Below are 20,984 nucleotides of genomic sequence, written 5' to 3'. Positions count from 1 at the left end.
ACTTCAGTCTAAACCAGTTAGCTATCCCCGGGAAAGGAGGGGTCTGCTAAAGATTCTTAGAAGTCAAAGAGCTTGTTCCAGACTGTGAGGTTCTGCATGCATCACCTGCAATGATCGCCTCAAAAATTTTGTGCTAGAAGAAATTTGAATAGTGGAAAAGTTGTTTCTGTATCAGGACCTAAAGAAAATATTAGAAGGCTCCTTTTGTGATATGGAAAGCCAAATTCATCTGATCGTTATACAGCTCACAGAGACTCTGAAGCACATTGCTGCCTGAGGAAAATACAGCAGGCTTGAATATCAGCTCTGGTTGTGCAGTACTTAAGGCTAAGAAAGGGGTGGAAAGGTGGTGGGAAGAGATGGCTTTGCATCATTAGTCAAATTCTCCTGTCTCTGTTCAGATCCCAGGGGAAGACATTGGGCATCTCCACAAAGACAGCTCTCACTTAGCCTTGAACCTGTGATAATATTCATGTTAAGCTGAAAGAAGTTTTTGCTATGTGGAGCCCTTTTAATCTTCATGTGCAGATCTCACTAGAGCACCCAGGCCCTAACCCATACTTACGTCTTCTTTTAGGATTCTCTTCCTGTATCTCAACCTCTGGTGTTTTTCAAGAGCATTCTTTTGCTTTCAGATACTCACATGCAAATGAAGATCAGTATGACTTGCCCTTGGACAGCTGAGAGAAGGATTTTGTCCTAAGTTTTGTTGATTGCTTACCAGTAATTATGCCATGCATCTTTCAAAGCCAACTCATATATCCCTTTCTTTCAGATTTCTATACCTCCCTGAAAAAAGTATTGAGTAATCGAATGTACTTTACATTTTTGTGTTGCTCACTGTTACAGTTCAGTAGCTTTATTGGTTTCTTGACTTACAAACCAAAGTACATGGAACAGCAGTATGGACAATCTACATCTAAATCTAACTTTCTAATAGGTGAGTTACACCATGTAATGACTGCTTATGCTATAAACAGTGCATGGGGATAAGTTCTGGCATGCTTTTTCTGGGACTGAATTCCTTGCAGAACAGGCTGATGTAAATGGCAGTCTCTCCTGAACTTGAACTATATAAAGGCAGCATACAAACTATACCTTTGGTGCCTATGGGACCAGAATAAACTATTTATATTATATTATATTATATTATATTATATTATATTATATTATAGCAAGGGCACCCCAAATATGCAATAAATGTGGTGTGGGAGTTTTAATTGCTGCAACATCTGACAACCACCTTGCGATGGAAGTGGGGTTTGAGGGTTAGGCACTTCAGAAATAGTATATGCAACCCAGGGGTTGGGCTGAGCACAAAGCCACTTAAGAGTCATCACAACAGAACATAAAGCTGCCAGGGACATCAGCCTGAGGACAGACTTTGGCTCTTGAGCCCATTGTGACTCTTTTATTTTAACATTCCCCTTCTATAATCTCTTTCAGGATTGACATCCTTACCTCCTGTAGGTGTTGGGATTTTCCTAGGAGGGCTCATAATGAAAAAATACAAAATGGGCATCATTGGAGCAACCAAGTTTGCATTTACCATGTCATTTTTGGCCTACATCTTCAGTCTCCTGCAATTCTTTGTTGGCTGTGAGAACCATGTAGTGGCAGGAATTACAGTGTCCTATGAAGGGTGAGTATAAAATGAAGAGTATGTTTTTCTCCATGGCAGCAATAGTTCACAAACTGTACGATGACATCAAGGCTAAATGGGGAACATGCTTTTGCAATGCTTAAGAGAAAGTGAACGCTACCACGTGTCATTGTGATAGTTTTGTTCGTCAGCAGAGTGTGAGCCTGCCAAAGCACAACACTGGTTAAAGATTAATTAGAAATGCATTAGCAAAATTGCATCACCACCAACGTAAGTTGTTGGGCTGTGTGAGGTGGTATTGCTGTTTCACACAGTGCTATCTCTACACCAGAAGCAATTTTCTAGCAAAGTGTATTCAGTAAAAGGGTGAAGCATATGTAACAGAGAGCATTAGTAGCGTATCCTGCACAGAGATGGAAAGACTGCAACATGCTAGACTCTCAGCCTGCTGTAAATCAAAATGAAGCTTTTATGCCTACTGATGGTCTCTCCCCTCAGGAGAAAACCAGGGTTTAAAAGTTACAGGCTGTTATTTTTTTTGGAGTGAGTGAAGTTACCAGTACAGGGGATGCATGCTAGGATCTGGCTGTCCAAGGGGCCCAGCAACACACTAGCATACAGGTTGTCACTGCCTCATGCCCAGCCTGCTCAGAGTACCTCATGGCTAGTGTGAACCTGTCTGCATCTCCCTGAACTTACCCACAGTTCAATAATTTGTCACTACAGTTCGTTTATCAAGCCATACTGGTTCACAGCAGAAAATGTGGAACTCAGGCAGGATGCCAAGGGTGTTTGTATTTGTTGGAACCTAAGGACTAACTGTTGCTCGTCCTATACTCTGCAATGTTTTCACTAAGAATGCAAATGGCGGACCAGGGAATATGCTTAGTAAGTACTGAGATGAAAGAGATGGCAAGCACATAAGCTTAACTAACCCAGAAAGGAGAAGCTAAGGGAAGACATCCCTTCTTGTTACAGATCTCAATACCCAAATGATGTCTGAAAGTAGAAGGGAATACTGCATTATCCATATCCTCTAGGAAGAGTTAGGCTAGGCTTTAAGAGAGCAGCATTTTTTACTATGGAGAACAGGAAATCTAGTTTCTATCATTGGTGCATTTTTACCAACAGCTAAAGATGTACTTGATAAGACTGTCTCAACTGTTGCTAGCTCTATGTTCAGTTAGGGGGTAGTCTAGCTGACCTCTCAAAACCTTTTAGCTTTTTCTTTTTCTTTTCTTTCTACACCTGCCAGCTAAAATGAGGTGCAACATTTTTATTTGTTTTAAAATTCTTTATAATCTAGTAATCACTTTAATAATATCAGTGGAAGTAGGATGGAATCTCAAACAAACAGACCAATACTGTAGAGACTCAGCTATGAAAATGTATGTCCTGGGCATATGAGGTGGGTTTCAGGACAGCAACACTGTCACACAGAAGGGACTACACTGACCTCAGCACTGAATTACAAATTTCTTACGCCTGTCTGAATTTAACTTCCAAGCAAACCCATTCCGTACCATGAAAATGCCATATTTTCTGAGTGCCACTCTAACTGCAAATGTGCCTCCAACGTGTGGGATCCTGTGTGTGGAGACAACGGACTCACATACATTTCAGCATGTCTAGCTGGGTGCACGACTTCGGTGGGACATGGAAAGAATACAGTAAGACTCTGTTTCAGTTTCTGAGGTTTTCTACTAGCTTATTTTCCATGTAACATCAGGGATTTGGTAGTATAATGCATTTAAGGAAAGACAAAGTTACTGGGGACCAGTCAGTAAAGTATTCATGATTTCTGGCTACAAACAGCACAGAAGACATAGAGAATTCTTTGAGTTACAGCACATTAAGCAAAAAGCCCTAGGTCTTTGTTGTAGATATTGATTTTCATGTTTTGTACATTGAACGCAAGAGGGGAAAACAAACAGATCAAAGTGGTTACACGTTGCCTGAAGGTTGTCCATGGCTTGCATTTCATAAACATCATTTTGGCTGCCCTGAGGTTTTAGCCAGCAGTTGAAGTACACTAAGATAGGGTAGTATCTTCCCTGATGCTGACCATTAATGTGTAGGTATGAAGAATGATTTCAGGAGAGGCAGCTTGGTTCCTCAGTGCGAGACTCTGGGATGGCAGGATACTGCTCATTTTTCTGGCTGACTAATTTCTGCTCAGCACAGAGTGCTGGGGATAATGCACAGACTCCCAGAGAGGAAGCTCTAGTCCATGGGTATAAGCCTTCCTTGGACTGTGTCATTCCCATGTTTTCTGATGCCAGATGATCACTACAGAAGGTACATGGTCTGGAGCTGTCTCTTGCACCCAATAGGTTTTCTCTCCAACAGATTTTTATTTGTGGCTGGTTTCTCTCTGCTGTGTACAGTCATCTTCTCCAAAGACATTCTTTGCTTAAAATCTTAAGGTGGGAGGCAGGGGAGGAGGGCTCAGCAGCATCTGTGACAGTAGGACTACTGCCTCCCACATAAGTCTGTCTCTGTAGAGGTTAAGGTTTGTGGCTCACAGGTCCCCTTACCTCAGCACATCCTCAAACCCCTGAAGCCCTGGCTGAAAGCTATTGCACTTAAGCTATCAGCACACCCACTGCTGATCTCAGGGGTCTGCGTGAGCTGTGTCTTGACAGGTAGCTGCTGCTTAGAGCTGTGAAGTACCTCTGGTGGATGAGCGTTAGCAGAGAGGGACCGGTGATCCAGGTGCTTTTCACAGAGACAAATCAACTACCAGGTGGTGTCACCTAGCAGCCAAAGGCACAGCTCCTTGAGCCTCACTTTTCCACTTCAGCTGCCCTCCAGGGACACAAAGGCTGAGGCCAGCCTCAGAGGTCATGCAGGTACTCCGAGCATCTTCCAAAAAGGGTTGCTAGGTCCACCGGCAAAAACATGCTGGCACGGAACATCCCTTCCAACTCTGAGCACTGTTTGTAGGAAAGAAAAGAAGCAACTGCTGCCCATTGCCTCAAGAAAGGCGAATAAGATAGGAATGGGATGCTTAGGAAGGCTTCAGGCTCTGCCTATGTCCGCAGGCAGGATTCCCCATTGCATGAGCAGTGCCCTACCAAATCCACTTCGTGTCTTCCAGGTCTTCCATAACTGCAGCTGTCTAGAAGCCAGCAGTTCATGGACAGGAAATAACTCTGCCACCTTGGGACAATGTCCGAAAAGTGAAGATTGTTCAAGGAGGTTTATTTACTATACAGTAATACAAGTCATGAGCGGCTTTTGTTACGCTTTGGGAGGCACCCCAGCATACATGATTATGTTTAGGTAAGTAAAACTAACTCTGTACCAAAGGTTGAGACTTCCCAATGAGGGGATCAAAATTATGTTTAGGATCCTCTCTTTCCCTTAGGAAAAAAACTCTCTTGCAGTATAACATGCTTTCTTTAATGAGTTTTGTCATTTGTTTGTAGCTGTTGGCATCAAACCTTACCTTGCTGCTGTCTCTAAGTCGGTTCTAGTACGTTGCTGCCAACTACTGCAAAATGGTTTCTCTTATGCCTGTCATACACCCAGGTTTTCCAGAACATGTCCTCTTTCTCTGCTTGGATATTCTGGCTGTATGGATTCTGAAAATGCCATGCATTTGTCAGGATTTCTGGATGTGGGGTTGCCCTAACAGACTGTGCTTATCAGATATCTGGAAATTCAGGACATCTGAGGGCTCCGTCTGAGGCTTCTATGCTCATGTCTGTTGAGGTACACAGGTGCAGGTGTACCAGGATGTGATTTGGAACCACGTACACAAATTAGCACATACTTTTCAGTAATCTAAAGAGAAAGCTCACTCAGTAGAAAAATGCATTAATGGTAAATTTAATGGTAGTCCTAAGGGCATCATATCATCCTAAAAGAGCATGGAAAACAGAATGCGAACTCCCCTCCCTTCCTCATCTCTGTGAGACGTCTTTCTGAGTGTTGACTATGTTAATATTTGTAAGGAGATGGCAGATTCTGGATGTATGATGGATTCAAGATCAGTGCCCATTTCTGATGTTAGTAGTGTGGTTCCCCATGAAACAGATGGGCATATTGCCAGACAGCTTTGTGTAGTTCAAGATGTGGTGTTATACAGAGGAATGTCATTCAAGAACAGAAAGATGCCTTACTAATGCAGCTACTTGCAACATTTTTGTCTTAGGACAATATGATATTTCCCATCAAGTGAATAAGGTATATCCCATCAAGTGAGGAAAATGTGTGCCAGGGAGTTAAGGCATTTAGAGAGCCCATTTCAATAAAAGTAGAATGGACGGTGATTATGACTTTAAAATTTCACTTCTTTAATTGTCCTTAGTGAATGGACTTCCCAGGAGCTATGTGATGGAAAACAATAGATTAATTCACCTTCTTTATACCACTCAACGTGTTTTCAGCAGATGTAGGAAGGACTGTTCTTCCAAAGCATGGCTTTCTGTCATTAGGAGTATTAAATTTATGGTAATTAACAGCAGTTTAATAGGCATGTCTAAGCACTAGATAGGCAAATACTTCATACTTATCTGTCTGTCTTTCAGATGCGTTCAGCCAGAGCTGAAATCTCTTGCAGTTGGTCTATACACACTGGTTATGAGAACACTAGGTAAGAGAAATCATTCTGACTGAGGTGCTTGCTCATTTGGCTTTAAATGACACCAATGCAACTACCATTTGAAAACCAGAGGTATTCTTGAAATAGCTGTTAGATCCTGGGCTGTTCCTGAAGATCCTGGTTTTTTCCTGAAGGTCCAATATTCAGTCAAGAGATTATTGGGACACCAGCTAACACAATTCTGAAAATCTTTGACCTGCTGATTAAATGCTGTTGCATTTTGGGAGCCTGGTGTTCCAAAACAAGATTTTCTAAGAAAAATTGAAGTATTATCTTGAGTTTCTAAACAACAATTTAAGCTTTCAAACTTATGGTTCAACCAATGCCTTATTGAGAAAGAATGCTGCAAAATCAAATAGACGTGCTCTAGTAGGACTTCATTCAATGTTAATACAACTCTGCTCATAGTAGAGTGTTTTCTCCATGTTGAAAATTCACTTTCCTGGTAGACAGCTTAGATTTCAAGTCCCTTTAAACATGCTGCAATGATCTCCCCCCCCCCCCCCCCTTTTTTATTTGGGAGCTGCTAATGAGACAGTTGATTAAGATGCCTAGGCAGGCAAGAAAACACCTCTCTGTTGCCTTTTGATCACTCTGTCAATGGAATAGGAATACCTGCATTTCAGAAATGTAGAGAAATGTGTGTGAAGAGACAAGCCACATGGGTTTGCTATGAATCCTAAAAAATCAAAAGCTGCTTAAAAATGCCTACAGTCAGAGCTAAGTTAGGGCTGTAGTCTCAGGATTGTGATGGGACATTTTGAGATAGGAAGGTGTATCCACACTTTGTCCTCTTCTACTTTTCTCATCACACAATGGAGGGGCAGAATTTCTCTCCCTGCTCTCAGGACAAGCAATGCCAAGGGGATTCCTGGAGCAATTTCAGCCATAGGAAATAAAAAAAGCATTACTAAAAAAGAACTTCCCCCTTTCTATAGGCTTCTACTTCAGCACATTAAGCCAGCATGCTCCTTCCATTGCAAGAAGGGGTAGAGCCACTGTCACTGATTCAACAAAGCTGGCATTTCTCTTCAGTGACTCAGAAAGCAAATCTGATGTACTCCTGTCTTCCTCTAAGGAACCTCCAAACTGAGCATTTGTCCCTTCGTACCCTGACTACAGCACTGATGATTGTAATACACAGGCCTTTATAGATAGATTACTGAGTTTAGAATCTCACAGGAGCCCTAGAGTAGAACAGACTAAGACTATATCTATTTTTGCAAAATAAATTATTTCCTATATAAGAATGCAGGATGCTCCTGTAGGAACGAAGATAACGTGAAACATGGTCCTGTACGTGCTGAAACCTGGATTCCTCTGAAGTTAATACTCGCCTTTACTTTAGCAAGGTTAGGATTTTGTCCCATGTCTGCCATGTTTTGCAGTAAAGTGTAAGCTCATATCTGGGCAAGTCACACTAAGGATTTCAATTGCTTTACCCTCATTCAGGCAGAAGGGACTATCAGCCAGTGTAGATAATTTAGGTTATGCATAGAAGCAGGAACTATGCATCAGTTGAGTGCTCCAAATGCACAACCAGTCCAGCTTTCCCTTGCAAGAGCTCAGCATGCACTGGAAACCAGCTTGAGAAACCAATGTGCATGACTACAAGCCACCCGACCACATTTCCTGGGGACTGATCATCCCCAGGGCAGGGCGAGGGTGTCCCGGCTTAGAGTTACTCTGACAAAGGAAAGGAAAAACTCTCCATAGTCCAACCCACCTATTGCTACTGTTGCAGCATGTAACTTGCCACTAAGAAAATATAAAGCTGATTTCTAAAAAGATGTCTTTTCCTGTGATATCTTGTGCCATTTTTTGCTTGTTTCCTTGCAGCTGGAATTCCAGCACCGGTTTATTTTGGTGCACTGATCGACAAGACGTGCTTGAAATGGGGAAGCACAAGCTGTGGGCAGCGAGGGGCTTGCAGGCTGTACGACTCCAATGCGTACAGGTAGGCAAATTAGGGCACAAAAAAGCCTCACGCATTTCCTCTCTACAGATAGACGTGCTTTGTTCTGTTATGCTGTATTCGTGAGGCCACTGATCAAAAATTATGGTTAAATACTCACTCTGGACTCACATTTAGGTAAGTCCATAATTCCTGAAATTGAGCAATCTTAAGATCAAATCTTAAACTCTTCAGGTTTTAGTCATCCATTATGTTGTGCAAAAATAATTTAATATCAATGGCAGAGATTTCTGGAAATAATTATGTATTTTTAATATCCTATGAGTTAATTTAAAAGACCTAGGATTGTATAATTCACCATCAAGAGGGAAGTTACCCAAATTTACCTTATTTGCAGGTAGTTTGTTCATACTGGTAAGAATGTTAATTTTGTGCATTGGTGACATTTAAGAGAAAAATAAATGAAAGGAAATCATACTGAGCAGCTGAAGGTATTGGTTAAACACAAACATTATCGGTCTCCAGGAGGACTATTCCAGAGATTTTTCTCAGTTTCACCTAAATCTTGGCCACTTTGATGTGTTTTTTTATTTTTACATATAATAGCCCACCCTGGTGATCTAAATATATTTCTAGCCCTAGAAAGTCTAAGACCTTAAAGTGATCCAAAAATCTTCAGAAACAAAGAGAAGATGATGGAAGTTTTGCTTTGCAACTACCTTCATAAGCTGAAAGAATATTATCAATTGTTCAGTGGAAGTTTTTGCAAGCAAAAATGTCCAGTTTGTGGTACCATTCACAAAGAATGAGTTTTAATGTTTTCCCCTAAGCGCTTTTTTTATATATATATGTGATCCTTAAAATCCATTGAGTGATTTTCTTCAGTGTCTTTGAAAACTTCTATGCTCTATCCCACAGGTATGTCTACTTTGGTTTATCAGCGGTGTTAAGAGGTCCTTCCTACTTGATTGCAATCTTATTTTTTATATTGGTAAAGAAACACTTTCAAAATAAGAACTCCAGGCCTATAGAGAATGGAGGAAGAGAAGATACTTCTACGAATAAAGAAGATAATTGCAAGACCAAAGAACGTTTGCCAGGTTCTTCTGATACAGAGAATGAATCATGTATTTAGAAAGCCATTTAGACCAGTGTCACATGAATCAGGACAGCTTCTTTTAGAAACAACTTTCACAACGTTATGAGTAACTAAATAATAAAAAAAATAACACTGTTCAGCAAGTAAAACTAATAGCAAACCTGTGATCAACAACCAGAAAAACTAACATACAAGTATGGAAGTGCCTTACACGTACCTGGTTACGAATAACAGACAGAACAAGTTACGTGAACTGAACAGAATTCTCAACAGATAAAGGAAAACCTCTCTTTGCATTTCCAATAGAGCTAGTCTGCAATTTTTAAAGGGTCAGAGATGATGGCTGGCAGAACAGCCACATGCCAAAGGCCCACAAAATGTGATGTTGATTCTGTACACAGATTCATGCAGTAGACTGTCACAGGAATGACAAGCTCAAGGCTAAAAGCAGCTTTCTGATTTCATCAAATTCAATCAGAATTCACAGTAAAGCCAAAGCCTTTAAGCAAAACACTTTCACCTTATCTAAATGAATCGTTGTAACAATTTTCCATCACAAAATTGACAAAAGCAGTATTTTTCCAAAAAGCGTTTTATCTTAGCTCAGCTGAAAATTTTATGCCTACTTAACACTAAAAATAGGTTGCCATAAAGGAAATAATTGGGTTTTTTTTAAATCTCAGCGTTGTAGCAATTCATTAAAAACTATTTTTTTTTAGTTAAGTGACTATGAAACATAAGAAATATTCTGAATTTTGTAGTGATGATGTTTTCTAAGCAAAATCCATCCAACATCTGCAGGTGGGTTTATTGCTGTGCCATGTACTGTCCAGCAGAGGACACTCAAACAATAACATTACCCCTATGATTGCTGCAAATACTCTACATATTTGTCGTGTTCAGTCTTTATTGTTCTGGGAGAAGTTCATCATCAGGCAGGCAAAACACTCATCCGTGTTTTCATTCACCTTAAAACTTTCTCAGCTCAAGCCTTTAGCTCATATATTCAAAACTGCTTTTGTGTATATGTTGGTTTGTGTTTATCACATATGTGCCACTTGGAGATTGACAACTGTTGTTACTTTAAATAAAGACATGTATACTTGTGTACCATTTCACAACAGTGATTGTATTCTCCAGTTGATACTTTAAAATAGATGCTCAAGGCTCAGTGGGATATAGTTCGTATACATGTTCAAGCAAAATGCTGAGTTGTTCTGAAATAAGCATTGTCTGTCACGACAGTCACTTAGCAGTGATTGCAGCAGCTGCAGGGTAAAGAACGGGATTTTTTTTCCCCAGATGAAGTGATATTTACTGAAGGCATAGATTCTCCATCTAGCAAAACTGATATGACTCTTTCTTGGTCTTGTCTTACAATTGCATTTGCAAATGTTTTGACATATCCAGATACAGCCATAGGAATGACCTGTGGGACCTAAAGGAACGCACCACCTTATCGAACTACTGAACTCAGGAGTGAGTTTTGGCAGGGAAAGTAATTGCAACTGTCTAGTTCTGCTCGTCTTTCAGCTGCTTTGTCCAGATGATATTTTATTAACACATCTTGGTGCATGTATAGTTTCCTATGCCAACTTTAGTCAGCAGTTTGGGTGAGGTATTTTTAATCCAAAATCTGTAACCTTTGAAAACACATTTTATGTGACAAAATATACCAGTTTTAACTGAAAACAAGAGCTAATTTCAGATGACAGATTATGAGAGTTACACACAAGGAATGAACAATGCCAGAAGAAGTTGTTATGGCCTGCAGCAGATTTAGGAAGCTATTACTCCAGGTTCCTATGTTCAAGGAGGTATCAGTATGCTGGTCTTTTGGGTACAGAGAGGAAGACTGACACAAGAAGGTCATAACCTGCTTATCGATGCGGCTTTCCCCTTTCTTGTGGAAAAAATGTTTCCAGCCAGAGTCAGAGTGCAAAGCCCAGTTGCCTTTCGGTGCCACAGCAGCTCAGCACCTGCAAGGAAAAAGAGAGAGCAAGAGAGAGAGCAACACTTTGATTTGTCACCAGCCTTGAAAAAATTGTGGTCTTCCCTCCGTCTTTAAAAAGCTGCAATTGTAGGTCATGGATCTATGGTGGAAGCAGAGCAAACAGGACAAATTATTTTATCTCACAGTGCAACACTGCAATTAAAGTTTCTGCTACAGTTGTGCCCCACGCATCCTTGCTGCGAAAGAAGAACTGCACACACACGTGCATGCACATGCACACACATGCACATACATGCACAAAATGGCAATCCCTGCTGCAAAATGCATGCGTTTGAGGTAGGGCAAGATATATACTGCCAAGAAGGAAATCAGCAAGAAATTATCATGACTGCCACTAAGCATATTCAGGAGAGATTCGAACAAAACTGGAGAGAGAATTTTGAGCGTCTTTGCAGTTCTGGGAGGAAAGCTTAGATTTTTTTTCATTGTTGCTTTTGAGGGGAGAACAATTACTTGGTGAAAGATGTGCATGAATGTGTTTCAGCAATAATCTGTCACTGCAGCCACAATTTTTACACACTAAGTAAAATTAAATGCCTACATCTACTCTTTTATCCACTGCTGTAAATATCCCCATCGCAACTTTTGCTTAACTCCTTGGAAAGGCAGGCTGATTTTATTCAGGTGCCTCCCTTTACACACTGAAATTTTGAACATTAGGAGCAATGCTTCTAAACCCAGAGAGCCATAGTTTACAATTCACAAAACTGGAAGTTGTTGCAACAATTTGGGTGGGGTGAGGAGGCACTTGGTTTTCTCTGTGTGGTTTGGGTTTGGTTTTGTCCTGAGTAGGTGGGGTTTCCTGGCAGAGAGTGTGAGAAAAAAGGTTTTATCTTTCACACTCAAAATGCCTTTTCATATTGCTGATTTGGCCCAAGCCAGGCCAGGTGAGACCCCTGCAGAGACGGCCTCAGCAGCAGTACAGGTAACTGTCAAGCAGACACCTCCCTGTGTTTCCAGAATGAAAGTTTACCAGCAGCATAAGTTTCTTGCAAACATTAAGCTCTGAGTTTCATAAAAGAGCATGAAAAGGGAGCAAAATTATATATAATGCTCTTTCAAAGTAGAATGGATGCAAGCAAAGAAATAGAAAAGCTGAAAGCATTTGCATTATGAGCTCTGGGAGAGCAGGAGCAAATAAAAAATTTGATTAAAAGTTTAAGAAATTATCTTCCCCTGCTAAAAGAAACACAGCAAAGCTGACATGTTATGAACTGCAAAATAAATTTAGTGTGTTCAGTGCTGTGCACCATGGGTGAGAGAAAAAAGGTGCAAAAAGAAGAAAAGCCTTTTCCTATCTTGCTACTTTCTGTGCCTAAAGCAGGCCAGGGAATCATTTTTGTCTTTTCTGATAGTGCACAGGGAAGTAACTATATTGAATCTTTCCCACTTATTAATAAGTACCTGATTTCCAGACTCAGTATAGAAATACTTCTGGAGATAAGCATGCATGGCTTAACATGCTTTTGGGTGAATGTCTCCATTTCAAGACAAAAGCTGAAACACATAAAAGAAGTGGCTTTCCAAGGCTGTGTGTGGTGTCATGAGCTTTACGTCTGAATCAATGCAAAGCATTGATCATTCAGCTTTTATGTAGTATATGCTACCCCATGGACATTATCGTAGTTTTATTCTGGAGCAGGATCTACAGGCAATAAAGTACATCACAGAAATATGACACAAAACAAAGACAAAAACTTAATCTTGTCAATTTTATTTTGGTGACAGGTTATCTATTGGTGCAAATCCACCCACTGTGAATAACTTCACTTACCTGTCCAAGCTGGCACGTGGGCTCATTAGTGCTCAACTGAAACAGTGTTAAAGATTAGCTCTTTTTTTTTCATTTCAGAATTTATAATATAGATTTCTTCACAAAATGGCTGTCTGTCATCCATTTTATCCAATGCAGCATAACATCAGCTCATGACTTTTAGTTTTAAACATATGAATTTTCTAATAAAATTCTTGGAATTTAAAAAAATACCATTAACTTAATGTACCAGTGTGAAATATTCTGGAGTAACGTGAAAACACAAGGGACACTCTACAGGACTGTGCAAGCCCACGCTGAGTGCCCTCTTGGATTAGGGTCACAGACCTGACCAGGGATGGACCACTGATGCGTTCTACTCACTTCAAGGGTAAATGTCTCATATGCAGTCAGATCTCTCAAGTCTTTCAAAAAGTGAATGTCAAATTGTTTGCTATGTTCATCCGGAATCTTAGCAGTTACTCATTATTTTTAAAAGGTGGTTGCTAGTGGCCAGTAAGAGCACTAGTTAGTTTTCTTAGTGCACCTTCTTGTGCATGCTTTCTGGAATTTCTTACTTACACACACACTAAGTACCTGCAAGTATTTACTTGCAAAAGCTTCTTAGTTTCCAATTATTCGTACTATTCTTTTTTTTTTTTTCTTCTTGAAAACATATTTTGAAGGAGAGTTCAATAGCTGACTCATTTCTGAATCATCATTAATTTCAGCCCACTAGTCTTTTTTTAATCCTCATTTTAATACATGGGACTTAAAATTGTTTGTTGTTTTCATTGACTTTAGGAATGCATTGAGTTGCTTGAAAAGAAGCATTATGGAGGGTAAGAAATGTTTTTGCCATCCAGGTCTCATAACTGCCCTTATTCCAGCTCTGTTCGACAAATCCTCCAGGGCTATAAGAAATTCAACAGCTAGTTCTTAAGGTCATCCAAACATTAACAGGACTAGAAGACCTGCCATTGGGTGAATTGTCATTACCTCTATATTGGTGATGCTACTAAACAAGGGATGCACTTTGCTAACTTATAGTCAATTTGAACTTGCAATAAATGCCAACATTGGCACTCATTGGAAAGCAACAGCAGACAACGCATTGACCAATTAGGCTCTTGTTGTTCCCCAAAAGCTTCAAGAGGACTGAAGGTTTCAACAAATGTAAAATTGCAAGACAGAAGTGCCTTAGCAGCAGGTACTTATGGATGGATGGATGGATGGGCAAACATACAAAATCAGAATAAAAACATGTCAAATCAATGTACTACCTAAATTATTTTATCTCCTAAAACGGCTGAATTAATTGGTGAAAACAGTTGTCATAATACAGTGCAGAGAGCACATATGGGAAATCTTTGCAAGACAACAGCTCTTAAGTGTTATTCTGAAAGTTGAATTAAGAGGGAAAAGAAAAAAGACATGGGAATACAGGGAACAGGATTAGTTACAGTAACCAGACTGAATTGTCTGGTTCAACTTCTGGCATTAACAAAGCAGATCTGCAAATAATCCAGCCCAGTTGATCCAGGCGACCTCTGGGTAGGGACTGCATGCAGGGCTAGGATTGTTTGTGTTGATGCAGGAGTGAATCCCTGCACTGTGCAATTTCAAGTTGAAGAAGGAGAAAATCCTGTTAAGGAGTTATTCTCCTACTTGCTGTCACCTCTTTCCAACTTGCTGCAACTTACTTACCTTCTACAATGACAGCTCAATGACCAGCACTAGCTATTTTTGTTCCTTTCTGGTTCTTCAGTTTTTCTCTTAGGTGGTGTCTTCTGGGATCTACAGAAACAAATGGAAATCATGGTATTTCCACTACAGTTTCCATTAGTATCTTCAGCTCTTAGATCAGTCTCCATCAGTGCTATGTAGTTAGAGGAGAATGGAGGAAAACTGAGCTGGAAATAACTATTATATTACAGATAAGCAATTGAATCATCTGACATGAGGAGTGTTCTTTACCTCCCAAAAATTCACTAGATAATCTGTTATCCTCACACATGAATTCAAGGTAGCCATTTTTTGACACTTTGAAGTTGAACAGACTACCTTCGCATTTGGGATGTCTACCTTTACTTCCTTGCTCTGTTACAGCCTTATTTCTTTGGCCAAGAAATGCAAGCTTGGGAATCATAGATAAAATAGCATTTTCCAAAGCACTTATAAGCCAAACTTCTAAGTCAAAGTTCTGTCCTTCAGATTTCTTTATAATGGCATCCTAATGGATGCAAACTCCCAAAAGCTTAACTCACATTCAGTAATGAAACAGGACCGTGCAAGTGCTTTGAAAACGTCCATTTCAATGACTTGGATCACAGTAAGCATAGATGAAAGGAAGTGCTTCAGGAGATATTTCCTATTCTAAAAAGATATAGCCCCAAAAGCTAGAACATTATGTTCTTCATTAACAGTTATTGAGTTCCTCCTTGGATGAGCTTTCCACGTCTGGAAAGGATATTGTAGCTTATAAGTGTTTTGGAAACATGATTTTATCTGAAGTCCCCACCCTTTCATTTCTTGACCCAAGAATAATTTTTGCCTGGAGATAACAGCCCTGCCACTGGAAGTTTAACTTTAATTTGTTTAGCTTTGAATGACAGTAGTTTTGAACAGATCTTTGCCTTCCAGCTTTCAGGACAGGGTTTTGGCTTTCAGTCCAAACACTTGCCCAGAAACTGTAGTGGGTTTGTACAGCCTGAGCAGAAGTGTCTTCTTCACCACTGTAAGAGGTGGCAGCTGGATTCAGTAGGTTAAGTTCACTCAGCTGTGATCATACCTTTGACTGCAGTTTAAAAGTCCTCTTTTTTCCTATATTGCTGGATTATAATGTCATGATCTAGCTGTTTTACTGATCAAAAATCAGGGCATGTATTTGCAGGCTAAAGCCAGTCAGGGATTGGTAAACAGCCATTATCTTCAGAGACGTTGAACCTGTTTGTGTGCTGGCTCTGAAATGACACTTAAAAAAATTCCTACAAATTATAACTTCAAATGTTTTTGAGATGTCCTGATTTTTTTTTTTTTTAAGAAACGTATTATTCAGTGAGCCCCGTACTAGATTTTTTGGAGAATGCTAAGTACTAATGCCTTTAAACTCCAAATTGTTACCTAAATTGCCTAAAATAGGGCACCCCAAAATGGAACTCTCCCTCTAAACTGATTATCGTCTTTTGAATATGCAGATCAATACTTTTAAGTATTGATAAAAAACTTCTTCACACTCTCCTAAAGCCATATTTAATCAATTCTTCTCTTCACTCGCAATTTTATTCATGTGCTGATGTGTTCGTCTTTGCAAAGCAGGTATCCCAATGAGCCATTCTCCAACTGATTTAATATTATAATTGGCCATTATAATCTTGTATGATTCATACCTTCTGCTGCCTATGAAGAGTAGAATTCTATACAAAAATCTATCTATCTGTTATGCTTAGGAGACTGATTTCTCTCCCATGCACCTGCAGCTTTAAAAAAAGTTTGAAGCAATCAATACATAAAACCCTTCAGGAGCTCTTAGATATTTCAGGTCAAATCATCATTATTATTACTATAACCTGTTATTAATACTGGAGTAATATTTCAGGTTTCCTTGGTCCTGCCAGGTTAAGTCAGGACTCGAGCACAAACTCTATGATTATATACATTGCTAACATATACTGGCCCTCGCTCTAGCCTAAGTAGAGATCAAGGGTATCATCTGGCTTTTGGGGGAAGGGAACTCCAGCGGAGATGGGGCCAGCTCACCCTGAAGCTATGCTCTGAAGGCCGTGCAGATATAACCAGCTCAAGCTGTGACTCACAGCTGTGGCAGGGAGGCTGCTGGCCCGAGCAGCCCATGGGATGCAGAGAAGAGGACCGGCACGATTGGGCAGAGCTGTGCTCTCCCACTGTTCATTATGAATGAACACTCCATGTGCGGCCACCTCACAGTGGGACATCAGGCTCCAGCCTCCCCCGTGGGAGAGAACCAGGCTAGCAACCCACTTCTGTTATCAGGGAGACACATCCTGAGGGACGCAGTGAATAGGGCCACCAGCAGCTGCCGGGGACAAGCCACGGCTCCCTCCCACACGGTTGCATATGGAGCCTCTGTAGAGAAGCTCAACAGCCATAGCTGAAGGTATATTGAACCACCTAAAAGCAGGGTATTATTGCAGGATGCCTTCTGGTCCCATCTGAAACTGCATTAATATCTCTCTTGTGAATATACCATCTGAGCTACAGGAGTGGCAGAACTCAGTAGGTGTATAAGACATCCAAGTCTGAGATCTAGTATAATACTAATTTTAGAGATATGAGCTTACACAAAAAAACAGTGTTCCATCGATGAGATGATGATAAAATAAATATACGTTCAAATGAGATTAATTCATTTACTATTTTTGCAGATAACTGGAAGAGCATTTGTTCACTTATGCAGCAATATGTCCTACTGAGAAACATTAAATTCCTCTGATGATTTCTAACATAGTAATTTTGGAGGAGAAGAAAATGTTGCATTTTTATATAAATGCGTTATAGTGTAACATGGATGAGGAGATGAATTATTTAGGTATGACAGTCACTGACTCAGAAGGTCTCTGGTTTAAGATGCAGATCTGTTATAATAATTTTAGAAATACTTGTCAGATTTTTTCCCTCCATCACGTAAGTCTTACTCTGACCAAATCTTAGGATTCCATAAGAATACTTAGTCTCCACCTGTATTTCCCTTATAACAATTTCTGTATAGCTACTCTGTTAATTTTATTCCACTGATCTACTGAAATCTTATGGCCTGATGCTTCCTGGTAGTCTTGATCACTCAGGAGTTACTACTTTTTTCTTTTTTTTTTTCACTAAATGTGGTAATCACTTCACAGCACCTTTAGAAGACCCAAGGAAAACCACAGCGCTTCCATCCCATTGGAAATCAATCCCAGGCTTTCTGCTTCCAGTCCCACACCACAACCACTAGGCTATGTATCAGAGACACCCAAAACGCAGTCTGCATCCAATGGGTGGGCCAGGCAGGAGCTCTTCCAGCACGGGGCATGGGTCAGCGGCTGCATAGGAAGCTCTTAACCATCAGCTTCAACCTCTTGGGCTTTCCAGTCTTTCTGGGTGGATCCTTTGTTCCACCTACACTGGTGGAAGTCAACCCCTGGCTCAAGCAGCTCATCCCATGGAGAAGGGATAAGTCCCAGGAACTAAACTGGGACCATAAGTAAGTGCAGTGACACCATGGCTGGTCTCAGAGGAGACCTAAATTTGGTCTCACGTGCAACACAGAGCCCGTCCAAACCCACACAATAACTCCATTGTGCTGCACTTGGTTGTACCATGGGTGCCATGCCCAGGATTTGTTTGATGCTTAAAAGTCCTGACTGCATGAGGGAGAAACTGTGTCCTGACTTTCTTAACCTGAAACTGCAACACTGTGTTTTCAGACCTAAGCTAAGGGCTGCCATCTCCTGCAGGGTGCTGCTGGTGCATTAGGCAGGACTTGGGCTCAAGAGTCCACCCCGTCCATAATGCAAATCCGGCCAAAGAGAGGGACAAACACCTTAGGACACATATAACATGCTTGCATGTTTCCCATGACCACTCTCCACCCTCCACATCCATGGCCATACACAAACAAATTATTTACCTTCTCTAAAAAGCAGTCTCTGCCCTTACAGACCACTTTAATATTAGTGCAGAGGGGTCCAGTGAAAGAATCTGCTCAGCCTAAAAATTCAGGTGCATTTGTAGCAGGATTTTTTTTTTTCTTCTTGGCTGACTTTTTAACTGTGATTAAGTTATGCTTTAGTAGCTCAGAATAAAAATACAAATTAATTAGAAAGTAAGATATATAAGTAACACCAGAGCAAATAACACGTGATTCAGACCTATATTAACAGTTTCAGCTAGAAAAAACTTTGGCCATATTCCAAACTAGAGGTAGGCAAAGTGACAATATATTCCACAGTGAAAAATTGGTAGGCTAAATCTAATGTTACTTTTCTACTATATTTTTAAAATATTTGAAATGCTTTAACTTCAGTTTGACAGTCTGAAATATTTTCTGTTTATTCTGCAACCACTAGTACTCTATTCCCAATTTATTTTTGTGCCAGAATAGACAGGACTTGTTGATAATGGGGACACAAAACCTGTAGGAGGGCTTGGCCTTTGAAGTGTACATGATCCTAATGCATATGGAAAACTGTGGGTTTAGGGCTACTGGGGTTTTTTTCTTCTTTGATAAACAACTAGAAAAGATCATAAAACCAGGTAGTCATAGGTCAATACGTCTGCTTGATTATATATCTAAAAGTAAAGAAATGCCAAATAACTGCACTGTCTTCTGGGGTAAGGCTCTGTCTTCCATAGTTATTCTGACAAAAGGACTTTGAGAATGCCATTAAAGGGCTTTTTCATAGCCTCAAACAAGACTTGGGTAAACATAAGGCTCATGGCCTTCAACCTCCCACAGTATGATAAAGATTCACTGGTTTGGCTATTTCTTCATTGGTTTCAGTGGAACTACCATGATTTATGGCTCACCAAGTTGTCTGTAACGATCCCTAAACTACCTGGTTTGTCGTCTATACAAAAGCATGCCTGACTTTGTGTAATGGCAAATTTGCCTCCAAAATAGCTTTCCTGGTTAACAGTTTCTCTTACCACCTTAGAATACAGCAGGTTTCTTTTCCTTCCTGGAGGATCTTCCCAGTGATGGAGCTCAGAGTTGTCAGAGCTAGCTCTGAGCATGCTGACACAGCTATCACACAGCACAAAGATACCAGTTTTGATCCTAGAATCAGTAATGTGGCTTTGCAATCAAACGAGTGTCCCAAGGGCCTCTCTGCAACTCTGTTTGGTGAAACCTTGTCTTTGGAGCAGAAGGAATTAAAAGTGAGAATGTCTTTATTTCTTTTCTGTTGTGAGAGACAAGGGGATAAAAAACTTTTTGGAAAATGCCATTCAGTTAACCACCTATTTCATTTTTGTATATTCTGTGCTATTTGCGTGTTGAAGAACAAATTATTCCCTTGAAGAAACTTCTACCTGCTGTTCACAGGAGAATGCTTAGACTTGCACAAGAAACAGCGCGTGTTGAAAACATAGGCAAGTGATATAGCCTTGGAGTTGGGAGTAACTGAGCCAGAGGCTCGTTTAATACCACCTGTGGCAGTGCTTATACTATTATCGATTTGGGACTGTTATGAAGAATGATGTTAATTCTTATTTGTTTGAAAAAGCTCAATTTAGCAAGTTGCATCTGGGGTAAATATCTGGACATGAATCATCAGATCTGACCAGAATCTCATTTCTAGTCTGACATCAATTGTCAACACACCCTTTGATAAAACATTACCTCCTGGGACAATCAAGCAATAGGTGCAAAAGATGCTCTCATCAAAAAAACTGTAATATAAAAAACAATGTACAGAAATAAATACCCAAACAACAGAAGTAAAAGGGAAATTATGTTACAGTATGAGTCACCTGACTGAGTCTATATGTCTAGCACAGATCAGGAATGTTTCTAGAACTGCCAATATATTTATTCAATGTTAAAACACTGTTTGCAGAAGGCAAAAGAAACACGATTATTTTGTCTGTGTAAAATTCCTGGAGTTTCTGGAACTTGGATTTTTCTTTTATTATTTCCAAAGTTAGGTGCAATATTGATATCATCTGCACTAGAGAAGCTTTCATTCCTGTTCCTTTATAACACACACTGCTTCCCCATATCTGCTGGCAGTTTATAATCAGAGCTGTGATTGTAAAAGGCAACATCTAAATGTGCTGGTCATTGTCCTTAAGCAATAAAATGCAAACAACTCCATCCCCAAGGCCAGGATATGAACAAATTCTGTTTAGTGAGTACCACGTCAACCCTTTTCCCATTCCTGTTCTTGCACTTACACTGGCCAGATGGTAGAAAAAAAGTCAGAAGATCACTCAACATGGAGAGTTCCTCTCTTTAGCCCTCTGATCTGCTA

At 40.2% G+C, this 20,984-nt stretch overlaps 1 protein-coding gene across 3 annotated transcripts in view; it reads left to right on the top strand.

Moving 5' to 3' along the window:
- LOC126047609 (solute carrier organic anion transporter family member 1C1-like) overlaps positions 1 to 10,349 on the top strand; it is a 58,932-nt gene extending 48,583 nt beyond the window's left edge. For all 3 annotated transcript variants that reach the window (XM_049821440.1, XM_049821439.1, XM_049821444.1), the window contains exons 9-15: positions 776 to 940; positions 1,447 to 1,642; positions 3,111 to 3,273; positions 4,704 to 4,888; positions 6,139 to 6,203; positions 8,052 to 8,169; positions 9,046 to 10,349. In XM_049821440.1, coding sequence (XP_049677397.1) covers positions 776 to 940; positions 1,447 to 1,642; positions 3,111 to 3,273; positions 4,704 to 4,888; positions 6,139 to 6,203; positions 8,052 to 8,169; positions 9,046 to 9,262 — 1,109 coding nt within the window. In that variant the 3' untranslated portion in view covers positions 9,263 to 10,349. The remainder of the gene's footprint in view (positions 1 to 775; positions 941 to 1,446; positions 1,643 to 3,110; positions 3,274 to 4,703; positions 4,889 to 6,138; positions 6,204 to 8,051; positions 8,170 to 9,045) is intronic.
- The last annotated feature ends 10,635 nt before the right edge of the window (positions 10,350 to 20,984 follow it).

This window comes from Accipiter gentilis, chromosome 18 (genome assembly GCF_929443795.1).
Source record: "Accipiter gentilis chromosome 18, bAccGen1.1, whole genome shotgun sequence".
NCBI lineage: Eukaryota > Metazoa > Chordata > Aves > Accipitriformes > Accipitridae > Astur > Astur gentilis.
This window is presented reverse-complemented; position numbering and strand designations above follow the sequence as displayed.